General features: G+C 43.9%; 5 protein-coding genes across 5 annotated transcripts; 2 read left to right on the plus strand and 3 right to left on the minus strand.

Moving 5' to 3' along the window:
* Positions 1-1575, minus strand: LOC111067867. The gene is made up of 5 exons (XM_022357199.2): positions 1376-1575; positions 1133-1285; positions 796-1059; positions 213-719; positions 1-161 (listed from the first exon to the last, which is right to left on the minus strand). The coding sequence occupies exons 1-5, from the start codon at positions 1530-1532 to the stop codon at positions 43-45; spliced, it is 1200 nt and encodes a 399-aa protein (XP_022212891.2). The 5' UTR covers positions 1533-1575; the 3' UTR covers positions 1-42.
* A 1557-nt stretch (positions 1576-3132) lies between these two features.
* Positions 3133-3802, minus strand: LOC111067796. Its single transcript, XM_022357103.2, has 2 exons — positions 3718-3802; positions 3133-3645 (listed from the first exon to the last, which is right to left on the minus strand). Exons 1-2 carry the CDS (start codon positions 3745-3747, stop codon positions 3208-3210), a joined length of 468 nt encoding a protein of 155 aa, XP_022212795.1. The 5' UTR covers positions 3748-3802; the 3' UTR covers positions 3133-3207.
* Positions 3803-4090: 288 nt separating this feature from the next.
* On the plus strand, positions 4091-5493 carry LOC111067771 (cell wall protein DAN4). Its single transcript, XM_022357072.2, has 3 exons — positions 4091-4261; positions 4315-5248; positions 5313-5493. Exons 1-3 carry the CDS (start codon positions 4120-4122, stop codon positions 5449-5451), a joined length of 1215 nt encoding a protein of 404 aa, XP_022212764.2. The 5' UTR covers positions 4091-4119; the 3' UTR covers positions 5452-5493.
* A 309-nt stretch (positions 5494-5802) lies between these two features.
* LOC111067850 lies at positions 5803-22882 on the plus strand. The gene is made up of 5 exons (XM_022357175.2): positions 5803-5961; positions 9239-9496; positions 21960-22065; positions 22126-22642; positions 22714-22882. The coding sequence occupies exons 1-5, from the start codon at positions 5803-5805 to the stop codon at positions 22838-22840; spliced, it is 1167 nt and encodes a 388-aa protein (XP_022212867.2). The 3' UTR covers positions 22841-22882.
* Positions 22681-24179, minus strand: LOC111067849 (spore coat protein SP96). The gene is made up of 2 exons (XM_022357172.2): positions 23735-24179; positions 22681-23492 (listed from the first exon to the last, which is right to left on the minus strand). Exons 1-2 carry the CDS (start codon positions 24146-24148, stop codon positions 22902-22904), a joined length of 1005 nt encoding a protein of 334 aa, XP_022212864.1. The 5' UTR covers positions 24149-24179; the 3' UTR covers positions 22681-22901.
* Positions 24180-24411: the final 232 nt, after the last annotated feature.

A 24411-nucleotide genomic window follows, 5' to 3' on the forward strand; every position in this document is an offset into this window, starting at 1 on the left:
ATACATATATATTATATTAAGAGACGGCGACTGCGACTGCGACTAAAAACCATTTGTACAGGGCTGCTGAACGTAGTCCAGGCAGAATCCACGATTATCTATGTCATTCGGTGCCTCCACGCCATCCGTGTGGAAGTACAGCCGGAAGGGACGAACGCTGGCTGCAGGCGAGACATTAAAACGGGTTAATCAGAGTCAAGTCCTACACTTACACTGCACTGTCTTGGCCAACATGCCGGCCTCGGCGCTGAAGGTGCCCCCACACACCCGATCCTCGCAGCCCGGCAGCGGTGGGATGCGATCAGCCGATCGAATGCAGCCAATGAGCAGCCAATCGCTCAGACAGCCATTGGACCCGCCGCCACCCACCATGGTGGCCACCGGGTTGTTGGAGTTGCCCGACAGCGTGAAGGCCCTCGACCGATTGTTCTCCAGATCCGGGCAGGTGTTGTACTGAATGCCGCAAAAGTTGCGCTCGTTGCGAATGCAAATGCTGTAGTCCTGATTGGAGAGCTGCCTGCCACCCACCGTGTTGTAGTTGAAGCTCCGCACGCGCCCACTAATGGCCGTGTAATACTGCAGACAGCCCTGATCCGCTCGACTGATGCTGCCGCAGTGGATTTGCGTGACGCGGACGCGCCACAGGCGCGGAAAACTTCCGCTGGTGATCACAGATAAGACAATTGGGTTGCTCTGGCCCAGACCCGCATCAATGTACACTGTCCAGGCGTGAAGCATGAAGCATGACATTGAGATGGCTACGAGATTACGGTGGGTTAGCAGATATTCACTCACTGTGGTCTCCCGTTGAGCTGCCACAAATGGTGGGCGTCGGACTTCCGCCCGATATCAGCAGCTGATCCTGATTGCACAAGTGATTGGCGGCCTCGGGCGGAGCTATGGAAAACATATCCAGATCCAAGCGCAGCTGACAGATGTCCGGATGGAGTTTCTGCACCGTCACCTGACAGCTGCCAGTGCCATCATAGACATCGGGATGATTGGGGTTCACAAAGTACGTGGAGTTCTCGCGTATCACACCGCCACAGGTCTGAAGAACTGGGGAAAGTTGGCAAAATTGGCACAGAATTTTAGAGAGGAAACTTGCATAAGTTCATACCGATAAACTTACATATGCAACAGACGCCATAGCCGCCGCCACAGGGACCCGCTGGTATGCCGTTCCTGAGTATGCAATCCTTACTGGGAATACAGTTGCCCTGCTCCCCAGAGGGGGCCGAACAGCTGCCGGGTCCAATGGGCACCAGAGCGAATATGGGCAAAACTGCAGACGAAAAAAAAAAAAGGAAACGAACACAGATGAGCACACTATTTCGGAGTAGATGATGATGATGAGCCGCAGTTCGAAACATACACTTGGACTCACGGAATCGTGGACCCGGCGTCAGCCACTTGCTGCCAAAGAAAAGATCCCGCCAGCTGTTGGTCTGCGGATGTGTGGGCACTTTTGAGGAGGCCAGGACGAGTAGACAGCATGTTGCCACCGTTAGTTGCAAGCGCAGGCTGCCCATGATGATAATCCACTGATCCGCACGCGTTGCTCTGTGGCGCTGTAGTGGCAGGCAGCCCACACGGAGGCGACACTTTATTTTATTCATTCACTTGGCATGGCAAAAAGTGTAACGACCGCAATTTGTTTGACGCTTTTCGCTTTTTAGTTTTTGTGACAAACCCATCGCTGAATTTAGCCAAATATTAATTACAATAACAAAACGCAACCGTCGAAACAATTAGATGCGCCACCCAGCAGCAGCACCAGCCACCAGCAGCAACATTGGGAATTGTGAATTGGGGAATGGGAAGCAGTAGGCGTCGCATCTCTCGCCTGTGCTCTCGCTTTTCACGTTTCGTCGGCTCTTTCTCTGTTTTGTTTCCTGTTGCGAATCTGTTTTCCACACCTCTGTGCCGCCCATTAAATGTGGAGCAACTCCACATCCCCCAACCGAACCGAACCCAACCCAACCCAACCCAAAACCCTACCAAACAAATGCGAGCAATGAAAAGTGCTGAATAATTTACGAGTTTTCACAGCATAACAGAAGCAGCAGCAGCGCAGCAGCGCAGCGATGGCAATCACAACAAATGAAGATAGACGTGCGAGTACCCGCACTATGTTGTACACACATTAGCAATCGGGACCATAAATAGTTCCCCTCTCACCTCATCAGAAACCGATTTTGACGTCATTGCCTCACATAGCACTAATTGGATTACACAGCTCCCCCACAATGGGGTCAATGTCAATTGGATTGCTTAATTCAATTTGTTTTTATTTCAAACACGCACCTGTATCTTCATCTGCATTTGGAGTATTTCCATGGTACATACATACATATGTACATACGAGTATGTATATCGCCAGAACACTGACCTTCGCAACCGAATTTGCTTAGCTTTTCTACCGGAAGGATGGGTGGGCCACAGAAAATTGATAAGCCGAACAGGTCGTAACAAGTGTTATATGGCCGAAGCGTTTCAAGGTCTGTTTTTGCACAGAATCACATTTTTGGCCGCTCTGTTATCTGGTAGGCATAAAACGAGGGGATCTATGCTCTGGCACAATTAAACTTAGAGTTTCGAAAACTGCCGAGATCCATTGTACTATGTTAAGATTTTAAAAATATTTCAACAGTTCAAAGATGCAGCAACTGCTTGCAGCATAATTTCAATTAAAAACGAAAACGAACCAATGACCTTCAGGTTTTAGCGGCGAACTGATTCAACGAAGGCTCCCAGGTTAAGTCGTTGCACTGCATGCAGCAGTATAATTTCAAAGGAAAACTTCCGGCTTAGTCGATGAAATACATATATTATATATGATGATCATGGCAAAATCTTTGTTTATTTATTTATTTTTGTATTTATTTTGATTTACTTTCTCTGTAAGAAATCCGAATAAACATGACTACAAATATGTAGTTGGTTGGTGTACCAATTACAGGCATTACCGTGCGTCACATCACCTGAAATGCTGATGCTAATACAACTGATAAGATATCTTCTTAGACAAGATAAACTAGATACATCTCCGCCTTGGAATGCCATTCAAAATGTGGTACTGCCTGAGCAAGCCTTACGTGCTTTTGAGCGAATCAAACACCAAATTTAAACTTAATATTTATATCAAAATTGATTCGTTGATTTATTTAACAGATACTTTTGAAATAAACTTAGATCTAGTCCTGCTTAGGGTGCATCTCGATCGCACTCAATGTCGCCTGGCAGCTCGCACTCGCCCACACAGTATTTACCGGACTGCATCGAACAGAACTTGCCGTCGTTGCACTTGATGACACGATCGGTCAATGTGGTGCCGTCGCACATCTGGAAGGTGGTTCGACTGGTGCAGACGAACAGGGCGCTGCCAGTGCAGCTGGGGCACTCGCTCGGGGATGCGGCTTCATCGGCTGCGCAGGTTGAATCATAGGCACCCTTGGGAACACAAATTTTTAGCAGACTAGTGCAGACCTCGCCATCGCCGCATGGCAAAATTGCTCCAGGCTCGACGTTGTCCAAACAGAAGCGGTAGTGGGTCTCATTCACACAGGCTACTCCATTGTCTTGACACTCATTGCACAAACCTTGGCTGTATACCACCATCAGACCGATGATCAGGAAGAGGCACTAATCGGCAAGACCATAAGAACCATAAATAATCGAATTTGATTTGGAATTGATTTTTGGGAGGGAGCTCACCAGAGTTCTGAGGAACGGGGACTGCTGCATTATGGCTGAACTACTGGAAGCTGACTAACGAGAGCAGCCACGAAATGCCGCATTTTATATGGGAAAACAGAAGCCAATGCTTCAAAAGATCTTCGACACACACAAACACGAGATAACTTAGGCAGGTTATACTGCGGCTAATCCTGGAAAATACATTTAAATATACGACAATATGGTGGCTACCGGAATATTCGCCAGATTAGCTTACTAGGAAGCCCCAAAATGGTGGGTTCAGCAACTTTATTGCCCCTGCTCGGCATTGAAAGATTACAGCACGAGCATCCCACAGACCCCCGCCATAAAGATAGGAGAAGTAGCTTGGCTTTAAAAGGCCTGACACGCAGGTGCCCCATCATTAATTGCCAACCAGAGATGGCGGTGTCCAAGTTTCAGATATTTTCGCTCGCTCTGATCGCCATTCTCCTGGCCCCAGCCACCGTGGATGCCGTGTGTGGCCGTTGCAAGAACTCTCATGCCTGCATCAGCGAGACCCAGTTCCAGTTGTGCTTCGATGGTAAGTGATTTGACCTTCACAAACCCTTTTATCTAACAGTTGGGCCTTGTTAGGTGTGCGCGACCAGAGCCAAAACTACACCTGCCCCAGCGAGAGGGCCATTTGCACGGATTACTATGCCACCTGCATGGCCAACAGCACGACGGTGCTGAAAGGCTGCGGCGATGTGGCCGTATGCGGTGTGTGTCCGGATGTAAGCACCAAGTTTACCTGCACCTCCCGCAACACCTTTGCCGCCTGCAACAATGGGGTAATCACCGCGTACACCCAGACATGCAAGGACAACTACGTGTGCAGTGCGACCTCAGCTGCCACGGGCACTCCCTGTGTATCCCATTGCAAGGGCAACACAGGCGACGTGTGCGATCTGCCTGGGCAGATTTCCGCCAATGAAGATCCTATTCAGACCACCTTAGTGGACACGAGTCCGGTAACCACAGTGACCACTTCCGATGACTCCTCTGTAACCACTGTGAATACTCCCACAGCAACAACGCAGATCACAACACTAGACCCTACCACAGACTCAAGCACAGTAACCCTTCCAACAGACTCCACTTCCACATCCACTCCCACAGAGACTACTCCAACGACAGTATCCCTTCCAACCGAACCCAGTACCAGTCCCAGTCCCGATCCCACTCCCACCACAGTAAACCCACCTACAGATACCACCCCAACCACAGTAACCCTTCCAACAGATTCCACAGAGTCCACTCCAACCACAGTAAACCCACCTACAGATACCACCCCAACCACAGTAACCCTTCCAACAGATTCCACAGAGTCCACTCCAACCACAGTAAACACTCCCACAGAGACCACTCGAACGACTCCAACCACAGTAAACACTCCCACAGAAACCACACCAACCCCAACCACAGAGCCGCCTACTACTCCGACCACCGCACCAGCGGAAACCGTCTATTGTCAGGGCATCAGCACCGCTGGACGTTATGCCATACCCGGAGATACGGTGTGCACGAGGTAGATCCACGATATCCCTGGATATACATATAAGAAACACTAATCAGGTATTGTCCCTTTGCAGCTACATCAATTGCATCTATAGGGAGAACAGTTGGAAAGGCGTCATCTATAACTGTGTCGCTACCAAGCCGTACTTCAACGCAACCGCCTTTGGTTGTGGCACGACCAAGCCACCTGGCCCTGGATGCACAGATGTGTAGCATTTTTTCAATTTCTAAATATAATCTCTCATTTACATAAAATAGTTTGGGGTTTTTTTTGAGTCGCCGCCCGATACTTTATTTTCTGTGCCTCTTTTTCTTCTTTCTCTAACTCACAAACACACACACCCCTTTTCTTCTGAAGTTGTGTGAGAGTTAGCAAAAGCAGAAAAAGAGGCACACAAAATGAAATATCGTGCGGAATGCCACTTCTGTACTAATAACTACTTCTATTAACATTACACGGATGACAACATCAATGACATTTTATCATACGTTTCAGTATCAATGCAAAATCATGATCTGTCAATAAAGCCCTGTACCAAAGACTATACAATACCAAGATGCTGCATGAGCGACCAAAAAGCTGTTACATGGCGCTGTTTATCTGTTCGCCCCAAGGGTCAGGGGGTGCGCGTGGGGCTTTTCGGCTATGCCTCGTATCTCACCGGGACCCCGCTGCACGGTGGTTTCGTTTGTTCGTCAGCGAGAATGTTCGAGGAGCGTACAGTGGGATCACCGTGCTTTGAGTGCTCTGTAAAGCTCTGAAAAATTCTCTATTAGATATGTACATTTATTTTATTCAAAGCGTTCAGCCTCGTTTCGGCTGAGTCCTCACTGTGCATATTATACACAACACAAACAAATAACAACTTTAAAACCAAACTCGAGTCGAGCATCAATGTGCTGACTCAAGCCCAAGCAATGTAGTTGTTTTTGCAATCTTCCGACCTGTTCAATGCCGCATCAACCCTCAACGGGGTTCAAGTTCCCTTCTCTGTTCAATTGGAATAAAAACTTAGAATTTAATTTTTGTTTTTTTTGTATCTTTCTCAGTGGCTAAATATATTTTTTATTCATTATTTAGAGTTTTATTTCAACAAATTTTTCTGTTAGCCCTGGAATCGGGGGCCCTAGGCAACTTCTAGTCCGGCCCTGGACCTATTCCCAATGGGCAGTTGAGCTCGCAACCTTCCAAAAGGTATTTTTTGTTCATTTTTTCCATATTTTAGGTTTGGTTAACGAATTTTAGCTCCAAAGTCTCTCCATAGATTTAAATGAGCGATACCTTAAACGACGCCAAATTAATGCACCTATACACAAAAAAATAGAGGACACAGGATACTATTTTTTTTTCGACTTTTCCTGAGTTTTTTAAATTAAAATTTAAAAATTTTTAAAAATACCGCACAAAAATCATCATTTTTGCATTTAAATGCTTTATATTTCCCAGACGGTAAGCTGAAATCACAAAGTGTTTGAACTCAACTTCTAGCTGCTTTAATTATCTTTTTGAAATAGCAAAGTTCTTTACAACGAGACGTATGATACTAGAGTTATGTGAAAAAAACAAGCGCTACCTCTGAAAATAGCTTAAAAAAAATATCTGACTTCAAAAATTCTTAAAAAAAAAGTTCTGCCATAGAAAAAAAACCATAATTCTTTAAAAAATTTTAAAGCCCCATATCTATCAAAAAGGCGGTTTAGATCCTTGAGGAAAAAAAGTTCGATTTTGTCGAGTAGTGTTATTTAGAGCTTTTTTATTTCAACAAATTTGTTTGTTAGCCCTTGGATAGAGGGCCCTAGGCAACTACCTAAGGGCTGATCCGGCCCTGGACCTATTCCCATCGTCACAGACTCCAATTTTGTTGTTGTATTCTGTCGCCGAAAGTAGAGGCAAAGGCTAGCCAAAAAGAGAATGGAAAAAATAAATACGCGCGCCCGTGCAATCAAGCGTCAAACGAAAATTGAGCGAACATTTGCTCCTCATGCAACATCTTGCTATGTATAGTCTTTGATACCACCAAATACAACTATACAGAAATACAAGATAGCGCAAAGCGCAGCACCGTTATGTTAGAAGAGCACAGCTATAGTGACGCGTGTGACGTAGATAACTTTTCAGCGTAGCTTCTGAAAATTAATTTCTTTATTTTGGCTATAATAATAATCCAATCTGATCCAGATTGATAATCTTGTGGACAGGAAAATTCTTTATGATTCTTCGTTTGCGGTTTTCTCGTATCTTTAAAATTCTGGATATCGCAGATTTTCGTTTTTTTTTTTTGAGGCTGAGCGAAGTTTTGAAATACACTTGTAACAGCGTCACATCACAGAAGTCTGGATACAAAATTTGGTTCCTCTAGCTCTTTTAGTCTCTGAGATGAAGGCACACATCAAAGCGAATGGACAAACGGACATGGCTATATCGACTCTTCGAGTGATGCTGGTCAAGAATATATGAATGTATATAGCTTATGTGATCGGAAACGCTTTCTTCTAGGCGTTACACACATCTACTTGATAATACAACTAACATATCCCCAATACCGGGTATAATTTGGTAAGTTTCCTTTAACTTGCCACCTTAAACCCAATAAGTGTGAGCGAGATGCATATATGCGCTCTGTTGAAAATCGAAATTTGTGACGTAGATAAGCAAAATGGCGGCATTCTTTGCGTTTTCTTGTATTTCTGTATCGTGACCAAATACCATCTTTTGTATCACCAAAGACAATATAATAGCAAGATGCGTGACGCCGAAGCATTTGAATTGCCATATGCAAGCAATGTTTCTGCAAGCGACTAAATGTGTGAGTTCATACGTGTGAATTCTTGTGCAAAACAAACAATGGGCGCGTTCACCAGGACAGCTTGATCAGCGATCAGTGATTAATTGTATTCATATTTAATTTCTTAATAATAAGATGTATTTAATATTATATTAAATAATTGCTTAAGGTTGCTGTTTGGTTTCCCAGCCGAGCTTTATTCAATATTTATAGTATTGAATCGCGGTCTATACATATATGCATCTAGCTTTCTTCTTTCATTTCGGGCAGATCAGAAATTTTGACAAAAGCGTTTGCTTGGCACCAGTGTTGCGAAATCAGCTTATTTTTCCCTTCAGTTCTAGTTTTTTTCAAATTTCTTAATTGACGGGAAAAAATTTAAAACGGCGGGCAGCGGGAATTCCAGATTTTTTATGTTCAGTGTGGATTTTTTCGGATTTTAATTAAGCTGGAACTTGGTTCTTATTTGGAATAGTTTTAATCAATTATTACTATTGCAAAAGCCATATCACAGCAAAACTGTCCGCTCTCTCTCTGGCTTTTAAACAAAATTTCAAGAGAGCCTGGAGCCATCCTGAAAAATTTGAGTGCCAAAAAATCGTGTGACTACTCACTCATCTTATTGTTATATTGTCTTTGGTACAAGGCTTTAGAAACGGCTTTTTTTCCTGATAAAAAGTTGGCAGCACTGCAAGAAGCTACTTACAACGTTTCCTTCGTTTTCTTAGTGATTTTTACGCAACGATAAAATCCTGAAGAGACCTTATTTACATTTAAATCTAAAAAAAATTGTTGTAGAAATGCTTAACAGCTCATAAAATCTATTTGAAAATTTTACAAGCTATTCCACATTTAAAAATGCCACTTTATAAAAGTCTAGCCTGAAAAAAGCTGAAATGACAGCACTGCTGCGCGTTTTTGCAAATGGTGGCGTTGCCAATTTCTTATAAAAAGGGGAGTGCAGTCGAAGAGAGCCGTCATTTAAAATAAATTTTTGAGCAATCAACTGCTCTAATAATACCGCGCTGAAGGCTCTGTTGGTGCAGTTCTAAAATTATTTTTATCCGCTCTGATTTCGGCCTTGGCTCTCTGCTGTAAATAGTATGGGGCAAAGTTATTTGGATATATACATATATCTAAGCATATTTAAAAGGAGATGTATATATAAACATAGGAGCTACATATGTATCAATGTTAATGCAAAACTGATTTAGAAGATACCACTCTTCATCCCGAAACATTTTCGGTTCTTTTCATTACCGGCCCGGTTGGCGGCGCGCATCTCCGTCCGTCGGGACCGAGCTACGCGGCCGCCGTGCCGCACTTGCGCTTCTGCTTCCCGCACAAAACTCCGTCGACACATCCATCAGCTCCTGGCTGCTGGAAGTGGCCACCACCGCCGCCGACGCGATCACTCCGCGGAGTTGCTCCCGGGCAACTTCCACGGGCTGGGGCAGTGCGGAATTCAACAAGTACGCGATAATATTTCCCTTGTCCATTTTTTCAAATCAAGCGCTTGTGTACGTGTGTTTGGCCACTAACCATACAGTATATAGATGTGCCAGTTCATACAAAGAACGTGTGGCTTCCCCGGCGCCTCCAGAGGGACTGGCGGCCCCGTGCTTCAGCGATTTTGGATATGGTTGTTGTTCTGCAGGCACTTTTGCAGAGCTATTCCAAGTCATTGCCACAGACTGCGCACTCGGACACACAAAGGGCTTGCGTCACCCTGCACACCGGGTGGTGTCCGCTCTGTTTTGGTAGTCGTCAGTGCTGGCGTTTTTGCAAATGGTGGCGTTCAGCCGGGCCCCTTTCCCCGTGTGAGTTTCAGCCGCTTTGGCCCTCCACTCCAACTCTCCGGAGATACCGCGGTGCATTCCCCCTTTCCGTCCGGTTGTCCGGGAAGGGGGCGGGCCATCCGTTCAAAATGATTAAGGCCTGGGTTTGCGGACGGACTGCCCATCCGGAGCGCCATCCTTTTCTCCCTCTTCCTTTCGTTTATTCGGTCAAGCTGCTCCCTTGTTTTCACCCTTTTTGGTGGAGCCTTGGTGGAGCAGCGAGGCGTGGTGTCCATGAAACTAGGGTCGGTAGTTTCCGGCAGCTCCGGTGCGACACTTAGCCTTGCCCTTGGCGACGAGAAGGTGGAGCTGGCCAAGGGCAGAAGCTGCCGTCTCGCCACTGAGGTGGGCGGATCTGGCGCGTGTGTGGGCGTGGGCTCGTCGGAGGCGGCGGATTCTAGCGCATTGCGCATTGCTAGCCCTCCGACGTCTTCTTTCGCCACTGCCGCTGCCACGCGGTCTCCTTCCGCAGAAACGCAGAAGGCCACATGATTTTCTGCATACTGCTCCGCCAACCTGGCCATGCGCACCTCCTTGCTCCCAACCCCATGCGTTCATTCCAACAGTGAATACCGCACGGATTGTGAGCAACCTCGCTCGCGCAGTTGCCGAGGCCATTGGTGGGGTGTAGCAGAGCAGGTTAATAACATCCATAATTTTTTTTTTATTTTACCGTGGCGCGGACCGTGTTTGTCAAAAAAATATGTACAACTGAAGTATTGAGCTAATTTCAAGATATTTTATTAAAAAAAATATAAATATAATATATATATAATAATATATAATATAAATATAAATAAAAATATAAATCCCAAAAATGGCATCTCCAATTTCGAGCCCCCATGAATCTGCCTATCGTTTTACCCGATATCGACTTACATTTTCTATAATGAGGAGCCTAAGAGATTTTATAAATAGCCGTACAGAATTTTGTCTGGAAGAAATTTCTGCGGCAATTAGTTTGATAGAGACGCAAAACTCCCACTTGGAGAGATTCTTCCTGGAGGATCTGTTTGCCCTGGACGGCTTTAATAAGCCGTTCTATATACTATTGGATGAGTGGCACCTGCCAGAGCTCACAGAAGCTGTAAGTATATACAAACAGTCATGGAAGAAATATTATGTTCACATATTCATTACAGCAATGTGTGGTGAAAAGTTTAAAAATATTAGTTATTGCTGCCCGTTGTGCTGAGGGGGTAAATACAAGACTTTAATAATGCGACTGGTAAGTATGTAAAAATAATATCCCATCGTATTACCCATATATGTTTTTAATTCAACAGGCAGCAAAAGGTAAAGACTCCCTTGACGGCACAGGCTGGCGCGTGTGTTTCTGGCGCGTGTGTGGGCGTGGGCTCGTCGGAGGCGGCGGATTCTAGCGCATTGCGCATTGCCAGCCCTCCGACGTCTTCTTTCGCCACTGCCGCTGCCACCTTCCGCGTTTCTGGCGCCAATGCCTGCGGTGTGGGTCTGGCCGCGCGATCTTCTTCCGCAGAAACGCAGAAGGCTACGTGGTTTTCTGCATACTGTTCAGCCAACCTGGCCATGCGAACCTCGTTGTTTGCAACCTCGCTCGCGCCGTTGCTGAGGCCATTGGTGTGGTGAAGCAGAACAGGTTAAGAACGTCCATATTTTAATATATAATATATAATAGCGGTGACCGTGATTGTTGCGTGTTGCGTTCCGTGTGGGTGTTGCGCGAATTCAAATGGCGGCCATTTGCATTGCGGTAAAAGCACGTTGGCGTTGCCAGTGTTTTCTTCGTGTCACGTCGCCATTCAGCTTGCTAATTTTTAAATTCTAAACGAATATGTGGAAGCCGTTCATAAAATATTTTTTTTTTTTTTTTTGAAAAGCTGTTGTTGCGTCGGGCGCGCGGGGTATTTCTTCCATTCTCTTTTAGGCTAGCCTTTGCCTCTGCTTTCGGCTTCGTCAATGCCTCGACCCGCGTCGAGTCGAGCGACAGAACACACCAAGAAAATATGAAGTCTTACGACGGGAATAGGTCCAGGGCCGGATTATCAGTTGCCGAGAGCCCCCCTAGGGCTAACAGAAAAATTGGTGAAAAAACAAAACTCCAAATAATGGATAAAAAATATAATAGCCACTGATAAACATAAAAATTAATTAAACAAACATTTAATTTATAAGTTTTTATTTCAAATGAAAAAAGAAGAAACTGGCGTGAAAAAATGGAGGGCCCCAGATTGATGGTTGCCCAGGGCCCGGTTGAAGATTGATCCGGCCCTGAATAGGTCGATTTTGGTTTTAAAGTTTAAAATTTAAAGTTGTTATTTATTTTTACTGTTTACTGTTATTTGTTTACATTGGGGACTCAGGCGAAAAGAGGTGGCAAAATTAAAAACCACTACGGCGGTTAGATAATCAAGGGGGTGAGCTTTAACATCTGCCATTGCCATAATATTGGAAACATTTTCTTTTATCGCCTTTCCTTTAAGCTCAAAGTTGGAGCTGATAAATGCGATAAATTTATGTCTCTATTGGAAGTGGCGAAATGTTTTTCTAATAATTTTTTCATATTATCTAATTGATCGATCCACCTCCGTTTGGGCAGCTACCAAGAGGCCTTTGTGCCGATCCAGCTCCAGGCGCAGCGCATCCTGTTTGGCTATAAACGGATGAATATTCTGCTGTAGCTGCAAATAGCTTTTGGACAAATATTGTTTCTCTGCGCCCCATTTCTTTTCCATTTGCACAATGCGCAGCTGCAGTCGTGTTTTCTCCTCATACAATGTGGCCACGGTATTTAGTGTCTCGTGCTCCTGCTCAATCAGCAGGTGCATCTCCTTGTCCCGCTCTTCCAGTTGCTTTTTCAGCGTGACAATATTATCTCGACAAAAAAAACCCATTGTCCAGCACCAGTTCCACGTCCACAAAATCGCCCTGGCATAGCGCTTCATAAAACCACAGATAGGAAATTTCATTGCTGAACCGAATTGCAGACATCTAACATTTGTACCGTTTACCGTTTCAAGTAAACTCTGGTATTTTTTTCATGGTATGGATTTCGTATGGGTTTCCACAATCACTACCCTGCAGTACGGGTAAGCGATGTGTAAGCAACCACACATCGATGGCAACGTCATGTAGCTCGATGACATAAGCGATGACCTGCCATACGATGGGCTGTTTACTTTAACACAGGGATGTCCTAGGAGCATAATCGATGACATAGTAAGCGAGAATTAGCCGAAAGTCAGGCCTTAATAAGCGATGAATTTCCCTTAAAAAGTAAGGCCTTAATAAGCGATGAATTTCCCTTGAAAAGTAAGGCCTTAATAAGCGATGAATTTCCCTTAAAAAGTAAGGCCCTAATAAGTGATGTATTTAAGTAAAAAATTTTGATATTTTGATGAAAAAGGCATGGGTAAATTCTGTTTTAAAATATTAAATTTTTTATTTTATTTATTGTTTTCTTATAAAATTGTATGCATATTCACATTTTTGTGCAGTGTGTTCTTTTTTCCACAGAACCTTTTTAGTTTTTTTGATTTGCTCATGTTCGTAAGGCCGTCGTGGTCATTCCGGGCACTTCAACTGAATCGCCTTTAAAATAAGATATAAGGTTAATTAAAATATATTTCAATATGTTAACAATGCTCTCAGTAGATCAGCAGTGCATTTGCGCCAAAAACAAAACACCCGCTTAGATATGTACCTGTTCGACTCAAGACTCGTTTTTTTTCTGTTTTCGTTGTTGGAAATGAAAAATTTCGTCCAAAACGCGTTTAATTTCGCAATATCACATTTTCTTCATTTTTTACAACGCACAATAGACTATTTTTAATTAAATGAAACACTGCACTTACCTGAAATAATTTTGCCCAAAATAAACAAAACCTGCGTCTCACTTTACACCGCACAATTCTAACAACGTTGTCGACGCCGACGGCAAAACCGAATTCTGGCACGAGTCGTAACAGAAAGAAACAAAGAAAAAAAAGAGTTTGGCCTGACCGACGCATCGATCGCGACGTCGACGTCATATTCTACTCGTCTGTTGCAGCGGCAGAGAAAAAATTCTGAATGACGCTTAGTTGACATTTGTCATCGCTCACTTCTGGTACTGCAGGGTAACCATACAGTATATAGATGTGCCAGTTCATACAACGAAAGGGGCGCAGCTGAGGTCGTTCGGTTCGTGGGCCTGAGACGTTCGGCATTTTTTCGACACGTTCGAGAGCTTTAGCGAATCTAATTTTCAAGATAATTTTAGTTTAGGAGATATGAGCAGAGATAACATAATTTATTTTTATATATTGTATTTATTTCCCACCCCCACCCACTCGGCCCATTCCTCAATTATGTTGCGGCAGGTCAGCTCCGGTCGCTACATCAGCCCTCGAAACAAAACGAAAAACCAATTCGAGCGGCAAAAAATTGTAGAGCCCACACACAAGCACAGTATGTGTGAATACATGGCACACACACATTTACGTAACCTGGAAACGAAACTCAAAACGGTTTCGGAAAATAAGAATTGATACAATATTTTGTCGTGTCTGTTTACACACATACATTTGCAATTCTCAGCTTGCTTTCGCATCTCGTCATGAATCGAACATGTCGAAAAAATGCCGAGCGTCTCAGGCCCACGACCCGAACGTCTCAGCACCACAGCCGAATGGTCCCAGCACCCTAGCCGAAGACCTGGGGGTGCCGGGACAGAAACCTCAGCTGCGCCCCTTTCGTTGTATGAACTGGCACATCTATATGTTGTATGGTTAGTGGTTTGGCTTTGGACATAGACGCCATTTCCCACCGTTAAAATTTAAAAAAAAAAAATCATTTTGCAGCACTGTTCCTGATTAAAATCTTACATTTTTTAATTAAATAAAAAAACGCTCTCATTGAAACTATTATTTCCTTCCCATTATTCTTTATTTGAACAATTGCCTTTAATGTAATATAATACAATTTAATTCATTTATAACTACAGACATATTAATCCTTAACAACACAGACTTGAGACCTGAGGCAACACTGTCGGCCTCAACATAAAGGAAATTGTTATGACAACAGTGTCGAAACATTTTATTTACAAGTGCATTGTACATACTCGGCCACATTGCTGGCTGCTGCCTCTTCAATTAACTGCTTCACAGACAAAAGTACTTTTTGATCTAGCGAAACAGTTTTCTGCAAAGCAGCAATTAGCTCCATTAATTAGGCATTAATTTTTCACCTTTGTTGCTTTCCGAACTTTGAGGGAGATATGGCGGTAGGTCGGGTTCTGGAGGTGGTACATTATGGTCTTTATACGGGCGGCGGTTGCGGACCGGATCGGAATTACTACGCCTCGCATTCCGGTCGATTTGGCGCTGCAATGTCATGAGACGCACATAGGTGACGAAAAGCCTGGTCATGTTATACATGGGATCGCTCTCCAGGTCGTAGCCCCTTGTCTCAGAACATTTTCTGATTAGGTTTTTAATGGCAACTTTGAGGAGAACTCCGCGGCTCTCCAGGTCATCGCTCTTTACGCCGTTGAGCCGGAGCTTCCCCAAGGGATGAAACGTAAAAAATCTTTTCAACAGCCGTTTCATTTCGTCCAGCTCCTGCCCTAGCACATCCGAATGAGGATTTTCGTTTTCCTCGAAGACATTAAGACAGGCAGCTATATTCCGCTGATACGTGTCCGCCGTAAACTCGACGTATTCGTATAAGTTGTAGGGCGGCTGAAAGGAAGAGAAAGGTTTGCTATATGCTATGGTTGTGCATACAATTTATATTAGACATATTACCGTCGCCAGATATCCACGATGGACCATGTCGGCACGCAAGTGCGTGATGTCCCAAACGCAGGGGTAACCCTTAGAAACCGCAAACTGCACCGACATATCGTTCACTTTGTTTTAGTCTGAAACGATGGCCAGAAAATGCTTCAAGACTGCCGGAACTTGCGTTTCCATGTACTCCAAAATCAGGGCGAGGCCGTCATAAACTCTCCTCTTGCTTATTTTTAGCTCGTCTTCACTATCTTCTTCCGTTTCTTCCATCGTTTCGTTAGGGACCTGTTTAATTTATATGATTAATATAGTGAAAAAAAATGTTTCCTTACCAAATATAAATACAGCGTTCTGTAAAAGCTTCCATCGATGCAGCGCGCTGCGATCACCAACATTTTCCAATTCCTTATAGTACAATCCTGCAAAGAGATAGATATATATGAAAAACGTCCCATTTATTTCCCCTTAGGCGTAGTGCAATATTTACCGTTTGATGCACAAACCACTCGTCCAATATAATGCAGATTGGGCTTTTTATGGCTCGCAGCACTGTAAAGTCCTTCATATAGTGTTCTCTGATCCGGCTGTTTTCTACGTCGACATTGATCAGAGCCTCAGCTATTTCAGCCGACTAAAATGTGGTATATTTTCCATGGTGGACAGCAGCAACGTTCCAGAGTAAATGTACCGGAGTAGCACTTTGAACGGATCCAGCGACACCTCCAGCGTAATCCGCCGTTGTGTCGTCTCTGACATGCCCCCGTAGAGCAGGGCTTGGAAGTACTCACTGCGCGCTGCGAGAATGACGCGATGGGCCGGCAGGAGCTGCTCCTCGACAACGAACTCCACGTCCGAGTAGTGCTCGTTCATGCAGAGTCGAGCCATGTCAGTCGAGAAGCGGTCGCACAGATCGATTTTATCGGTGAACTCCTGCTCGGGTTTGTTACTCTTGCCGGTGGAGGAGGACGATGCATCTTGAGGTGTCCCTGGCTGCTCATTCCGTCGCACTATGGGAAATTTGACTTTTTCTGGCCATAATGAACAACTCAAGAACGGAGCAAGACAATTCGCTTCTTTTTTTTGCATCGGGCTAAATTAACCAACATCTATTAGAAAAAGAAAAATAGAGGGCGTGGCACCGCCCCTTTTTTTTAAACTCATTTAAATTTTCTCATTTTTTTAGAGTACTACTTTAACAAGTATCAACCATTTTTGTGACAGTATTTGGTTATATTTATTGGACAATAGTGGGCGTGGCACGCCTTTTACAAGGGAAAACAGTTTTAAGGAAGAAAGTTATATAAAGCGCATTCATCTTGCAGCCCTGTAATGAAAGACAATTAATAATGTATTGTAAGAAATATATTTTCCTTACACACCTCTTAGATAAAGACCTGCTCTTCGTTTTGCAATTCAATATTGTATTTATGTTCTAAGTCTAATTCATTAAAAGGGCTTTCATCTTAACGCTACGTGCTGCCATCCGGATTTGATGAGCATTCTAATAGGTTTAAAACCTCTAATGGAAGACACATTCTACTCTGTCTATCCAAATTCACTAAAGAAATTATCGGATCAGAAGTATCTATAGCTCGCTGAAACACATCTGTTAGGTTTTCAATCCTACCGCATTTTCTGGCATGATACAGACGATCAGATTTGTAAAATATATTTCGAGGTTCAGCTCCTTCTTCTCCGAAATATCCAATAGGAAGCACAGAATTTGCAATGATATCCCTTGCGTGAATTAAAATTGTATGAAAACTTGCGGTCAATGATTATCTCGGCAGTACGATAACAAAAAGCTTGAAATTTTGGAACAGAAATTGGCAGCTGGCATGAAAGGCATATCGAAATCGTATGTAAATTTGCAATAAGCTGCTCATCGATGCCAGTGATGTTGGAAAATGCTCGACGAGCAGTGTTACTATCGTTGGTACTGCCAAATCCTCCAACTTTCGGTTGACCGACTTTCAACGAAAGGTGTTCGCAAAATAGGCCTTGGACTTCTTTTTTTCGCTAAATAACCTCTTTCTTATCAACACAGCATCCTCCTTTGCGACTTTTCCCCTTGCTTCATACTACTTGCCAAAAAAAATCTGATTTTGCCAAATTGAGGTAATGTCCTAAAAATTAAAATTTCTCGCAAAACCGTAAAAAGTTTTATTTATAATTACATTCATTTGAACAAAAACTTAATACTCTACAACATACAATATATCTTGTTGATGAACTCTGCTGGACTCACTTTAAATCCCTTTTGCAAGATGAGACTTTATCAAAAATATGCATTTGGCTCTATTATACTCGCTGCACACTGAGGCCATCCTGGGGGAACGGTGGGAATTTTTAAAAGATGTGAAACACCGATTCACATTGACACCATCCACCATCCATGAGAAACAGCTGTTGCTCACAATTGCGTGCGGTGAAAATTTGTTTACTTTAATTAAAATGAATATAAATAACATTTCAATGGTCGTGAATGTGATTCAGCAGCAAAACATATTCTTGCACAAGCTAATCATGTTGTTGGACATGGACGATGATGATGAGGATAACTTTGACGAGGAGGAGATAATAGAATGGATATCTGTTTTGAAAACACTGAAGCCCGGAAGGTTGTGGTCATTTGTGAGTGCTTCTAATAAATCCAATCAATGTTTTAAATAAAAATATAAATTATATGTGTGTTGAGAAGCGGTTTGGGACATTTTGGGAGAAAGATGTACCCAAAAACAACGAGGCATTTTTAAAGCTAAGTTATGTACAGCCGTATACTTTGGGCTCTTTGTTTTGAGTAAAGAATAGTCGGAAGGCTGTCAGCCTATAGCGTGTGCAATATCCTGCTTGAGTTTTGCAGAGCATTCATAAATTAGAGGATTCCAGAGGATAGTCCACAAACAGAGTTGTGTATCTGACACAATTTTGACATATCAGATGTTTTTTTGTTGTTTTTTTTACCATTTTCCTGTCTGTCATTGTTTACATTTTCGTAGTGAATTCCGATTTTTTGTTGTGAATGTCAAATATTTATTGTTGCATTTGACAATTATCGAAAAAATACCGCACTGAAACGTGAGAATTAGGAACATCCCAGATGGATGGTGGATGGTCCCCAGTAGAGTTGGGTAAAGAGTGTTCACTTTACTGAACAAGTTCAGTTGCTCACTTTTAAGTGAGTGAACAACTCGCTCACTTTGCTCAGTTGCTCAGTTGCTCATTTGTTCACTCAGTTGTTCACTTGCTCACTGTTCAGTTCTCAGTTGTTCACTTGTTCAGTTGTTCACTCAGTGTCACTGTTCAGTGTTCAGTTGTTCCTGTTCAGTGGTTCACTCAGTTCAATGCTTTGTTTTTCAAACATTTGTTAATTTTCCCCAGTTTATTTTGTGGTTCATCGAATACATACAAATAGATGTACTGTATGAATAAGTATGTTTAGCAAACCCCCCCCCAAATATTAAAGAATATCGAATAACAATACATAAAAGTAAGAATCCCTCTCTACCAGCAAAATTGTCTAAGTCTAATGTCTATGGCTAAAAGTAATTTGTCTTGGGTGCAGATCTTAACAGGGAACAACTGAACAAGTGAGTCAACAGGAACAACTGAACAAGTGAGTGAACAACTGAACAAGTGAACAACTGAGTGAGCAACTGAACAAGTGAACAACTGAGTGAACAACTGAACAAGTGAACAACTTAGTGAGCAACTGAACAAGTGAACAACTGAGTGAACAACTGAACAAGTGAACAACTGAACAAAAATTGAGTGAGCATGTTCAGTTCACTCAGTGAAGTGAACAGCTCATTTTTGTTCACTCACTCATGAGCAACCCAACTCTAGTCCCCAGTGTGAAAAGGCTATAACATGTAGATTATAGATGTACCATTTATATTCTACATCTCCTCCGCTAGGGGTTGCTCGCGCACTGAACGCGGCAGAGTGTGCGAGCGAGAAAGAGAATCAGTAGCGTCAGCAGCGCTGGAGAAGGAGAGGGAACCAACAGAAAATTAACTCCTTCATTCTGGCTATAATTATGATCCGATCTAGTTCAGATTCGGCAATCTGGTAAATATGGGCATTCTCTACGATACTGCGTTTTTAGTTTTATCGTATCTTTAAAAATGTGCCTGCCACAGATTTTCGTCTTTTGTGGGGGCGGAAAGGGACGGGGCGAAAATTTGAAATACACCTGTAGCAGTATGATATCACATGAGTCTGGAAACCAAATTTGGTTTCTCTAGCTCTTATAGTCTCTGAGATCTAGGCGCTCATCAAGACGGACAGACAGACATGGCTATATAGACTCGGCTATTGATGCTGATCAAGACTATATATACTTTATGGGGCCGGAAACGTTTCCTTCTCTGCGTTGCACACATCCACTTTTACCACAAATACAATATACCCCTTAACTCTTTTTTAAGTACAGGTATAAAAACTTAATATTACAGAAGCATGTGCTTTGGAAATGAAACAGCTGTATTTGTCAGCTGATTCCTTCGATGTGGCGCCCTCTATTAAGATTTCTGTGATGCAACACTAAAGATTGAAGTATTGTGAATGCGTTGCACTAAAACTTGTTTTAATTTTCCGACTTTCAGAAAATGGGTTTTGGCCAGAAAAAGGAGTAAAATTTCCCATGGTGCGTCGCTGGGAGCCTATGTGTGGGCTGAAGTCTGTTGGTGTGTGTGTGTGTGTGTTGTATAACTGCACGAGTGTGAGTGGAGTAAGGAACTGCTAACAAAAATGCCTACATCTTGCACCATTCACTTCGGGAAGAATTGTAAAGTATATATTCCTGAGCTGGGTATCAGCTGTTCTCTCAGTCCACACACGGTCCCGATGGCCAACTATCGATATAAATCTGTGGATTCCGCTCGTGTTGCTGGATACACACTCCAGGAATACGTAAACGAAACATTCCTGTCACAGTTTTTTTTATATGGAGTTTGACAGGAATTATTCGATTCCGCAGTGCTGGATACTAAGCTTATGCTGAAAAAAATTGAAGCGGTGTGTGTCAAATTTAAAAAAATGGAAAAACCGTCTCAAAATCTTGCTGAAGAAATTATAAGTGCCCATGAATGTATTCGTATATAATTTATTTAATATATTAAATATACATATTATTAAAGACTATACAATTACCACGATAATGCGTCAGGAACAAATTCCATTTCAATTTTCGTTAGACGCTTCATGAAAAGGGGCGCGCGGGGCAATTTCTTCAATTTAGGTATCCTTCGACTCTGGCGAGGCGCAGTAGGTTCCAGTCCCGGAGAAAGTATGCCTCGTCATGCCCAAGACGGAGAATTTCTTTTATTTTTGGACATTCCGTTTTGAACCATTCGCTTTTGAGAGGGGAAAAGAGAATTGAAACTCCGCGCGCTCCCTCTGTCTACGAGGCGTAACGAAAGACCCCACCACATGCAGCATCTTGGTATTGTATAGTCTTTGTTCATATGCATGTGTTATTTGATAAGCCTGTGGAAATTTGTTAGCTTAAAAATTAAAAATAATTCAAATTATAACTTTTCAGAAATTAGAAACTCCCCAGTAACCGATTGATTATAATTTCCGAGCTTCCACTGTACTGCCATCCGTCTAATGTAATGTTACTAGAAGCAGTGACATTCCGTCCGATATTGTATTTTTGTGTGCCTCTTCTTCTTTTTCCTCTTTCTCTAACTCACACCCACCCAAAATTTTGCAGAACTTTGATTAGCGTAGTTGCCAAAAGAAACCAACCAGCAGGTTCATTCTTGTCTTACTTTCTTTCTTATAACAAATGCATAGAATCTTGGTAGGTGGAACCACAAGAAATTCCTGTTAATTAATCAAGCTTATAGATGGGAAATATCATTAAGTAAATATGTACCAAAAAAAAAAAAGAGTATTCCCTGGGCAATATTAACTTTCTGACACATTCCGTTCCACTCTTTAACGAAGAGTTTCTCGACTCCAATGGCCAATGGCCAATGGTCTCGGCGCCCACGCGATATTCGTATATTCTTATGCTGCTAATCTGGGGATAGCATGAGACCACATAAAGCAGCAATCATGTGGAAAGCAAAGCCAAATAAAACAATTAGCGCGGACCCCGGAGAAAAGTTAAGACTGGGCAAACATTGAAGACAGCTTCTGTCTTTGGGTTTATGTCCAAGTTATCAACTAAGTTGCCTTTAGTCGTCGCAGAGCCTTGACAGTGAACACAAGCAATCTTTCTCTCCACGGAAAATGTCCCAAAATTATAATAAATTCATTCCAGTTCTGGGAGGGGTAGGTCTATGGTTTTATCTTAACAAAAAGAAAGGAAAATAACTGAAATTATTTTGCAGCTATTTCTGGCCTTTCTGGTGGGCCAAACAATATCCGATTGCAATGTCTGCCAGAGTAACAAAGTGGCCTGCGTCAATTCCACTTCCTTCTATCTGTGCTTCGGCGGTGAGTCTGCATCTATAGATACAATATAGTCCGGATTCAAAATGTCCTTCGGCTATGCAGATGGAATGCCTCACACGGATCAACTCTACCACTGCCTGGATGGTTTCCAATGCACCAATCTGACAGCGATCTGTACCCAGAAGAGCAACCAGCGGCCGCCCAGCTGTGGGGACACCTCCCAGTGCGGTCAGTGCAGCGCCCATCGGAACTATCTGTTCGCCTGCCTGAGCCGTGGCATCTTCCAGATGTGCTACGGGGCCACCAGTCCCACAGGGAAGTTTGGCTACTGTCCAACTGGAAAGGTTTGTGATGCCAGCAGCGATAGTATCTGTGTGCCCGAGGTGGCAAATCAAAACCTCACCTGTGACCTCAACGATCAGCTGGTGGATACGACCACAGCAGCGCCTCCTACCAGTGAATCCACCGATAATAATGAAAGTACGGAAAGCACCATAACTGTACCCACGCCTACACCCACCACACCCACTCTGAAACCCGTTACGCCCTTGGAAGTTTGTCGCCAGCATCTGGAGACGGGTCTCTATCCCACAGATCCGGCAGATCCCAGTTGCAAGCGGTACGACAGATCTAGTTAAAATTTTCCACAAGCCCATTGAGTATATTTATTTGTTAATCTTGTCTTTATAGCTACATCAGTTGTTACTTTAAAAATAATATTGCGGTTAACGCCACGGAATACGATTGCCCGACGGACTCCTACTTCGAGGCAGAGATGCAGAGGTGCTCCTACCTGAAGCCTGCTGCTTGTCTTTAGACCATCAGACCCATCCCATCTCATTCAATAAACTATTCAATATTCTCCGTGTCGCCTGTACTTACTCTAAAGCAACTCCATTGAGGGTCAGGCTGGCCACTGTGGCGGAGCAAGTGGCGGGCAGGGCACTCGCACAGATCCGGCTGGCACTGTTGTAGTACAGACTGCCCGGACACGTGTACATCTGGCCCTGCCAGACGCTATTCAGCAGAAAGCAGTAGACATACTGTTGGCATGTGGTACTGGGATCGGTTCCCACCGGATAGTAGCCCTCCGACTTCATGGCCGCACAATAGGCATCTGGATTGCTTGGTGTAGGGGCCGCTGTCGTCGAGGTTGTGGAGCTGACACTGGTCGAGCAGGTGGATGGCATGGCGACGACACACTGGCTGGAAGTGCTGTTGAAGTACAGACTGCCCGGACACGTATACGTTTGACCCTGCCAACTGCCGCTGACCAAGGTGCACAAAATATACTGGCGACAGGTCGTGTAGGCATCATTGCCGACTGCAAATCTACCCTCGGACTGAACGGCGGCACAATATGCGTCTGGGGAGCTGGTGGAAGGTGGAGAAGCAGTTGTTGTTGTTGTAGTTCCACTCGAGGAGCTGCTGGAGGTGGCATCTTCGGCATACGAACACGTGGGCATTATCTGAAAAGAGTTGAGTTCAAGACAGTTAAAGTTAGAAGCGCGTGAAAAGAACGTAAACAAAAATATTATCTTAAACTGTCGGAGCATCATAAAAGTCTAGGAAATACGTGTAATATGTTGCGGCTGCTGCCCTATCTCATCATGAACGGATATCCAATCGGATTCTGGATTTCCTGGTTGCGCAAACTCCTCTCGGCTTCACCTTCCTCGCACTAAACACCTTCCATTTGGTAAGAACTTACCCCATTTGTTGGCAGACCACATATCTGTGTGTCATTGATGTTACATACATAGCCGTCGGCACAGGTTCCGACTGAATCCTGCACCGTGTCCGTGCCCAGACAGAGGGCGAAGCTGCTGGTGCCAGTGCAGGCAAAGGTGTTGCTGGTGTCGCACTTGTTGCAATCCTGGCAGTCGGCCTGGCTGCTCTCAGCACTCGCCTCCGGCACGCAGATCACTCCATTGGCCCCACTCACACACACATAGCCGGTGGGGCAGCTGAAGGGCGAACCGGTGGGCAAATTAGACGCATCGCATGCCTGTGTCTGGGTCAGGGAGTAGCAGGTCAGGTTGTTGACAGTATTGCAGACGTTGCACGTGGCCCTGGCCGAGGCGAGCAGGCTGCAGGCGAGCAGGAAGAGCAAGATAAATGACATTTCGGATGATTCTCGTACTCCCGAATGGAATTGTTTGTGCGACTGATGGTTGTGGCCATCGCTCAGACAATTTAAATAGGCAATTTTGGCAGCTATTTTCGGAACTCTGAGATAGCACTTAATCCGTCCTGGCCTCGCCGCGTTGGGGAACCTTGATTCAAGACTCAATTTAGATAAGTTGTGCAGCATTTTGTTGCATCAAACCCGTTGCATACTTTGGGGCAGTTGCGAATTCTCATGGCCTGCTGTGCCTCCAAGTGAAT

Source organism: Drosophila obscura, unplaced genomic scaffold (genome assembly GCF_018151105.1).
Source record: "Drosophila obscura isolate BZ-5 IFL unplaced genomic scaffold, ASM1815110v1 contig_181, whole genome shotgun sequence".
In the NCBI taxonomy this organism is placed as follows: Eukaryota; Metazoa; Arthropoda; class Insecta; order Diptera; family Drosophilidae; genus Drosophila; species Drosophila obscura.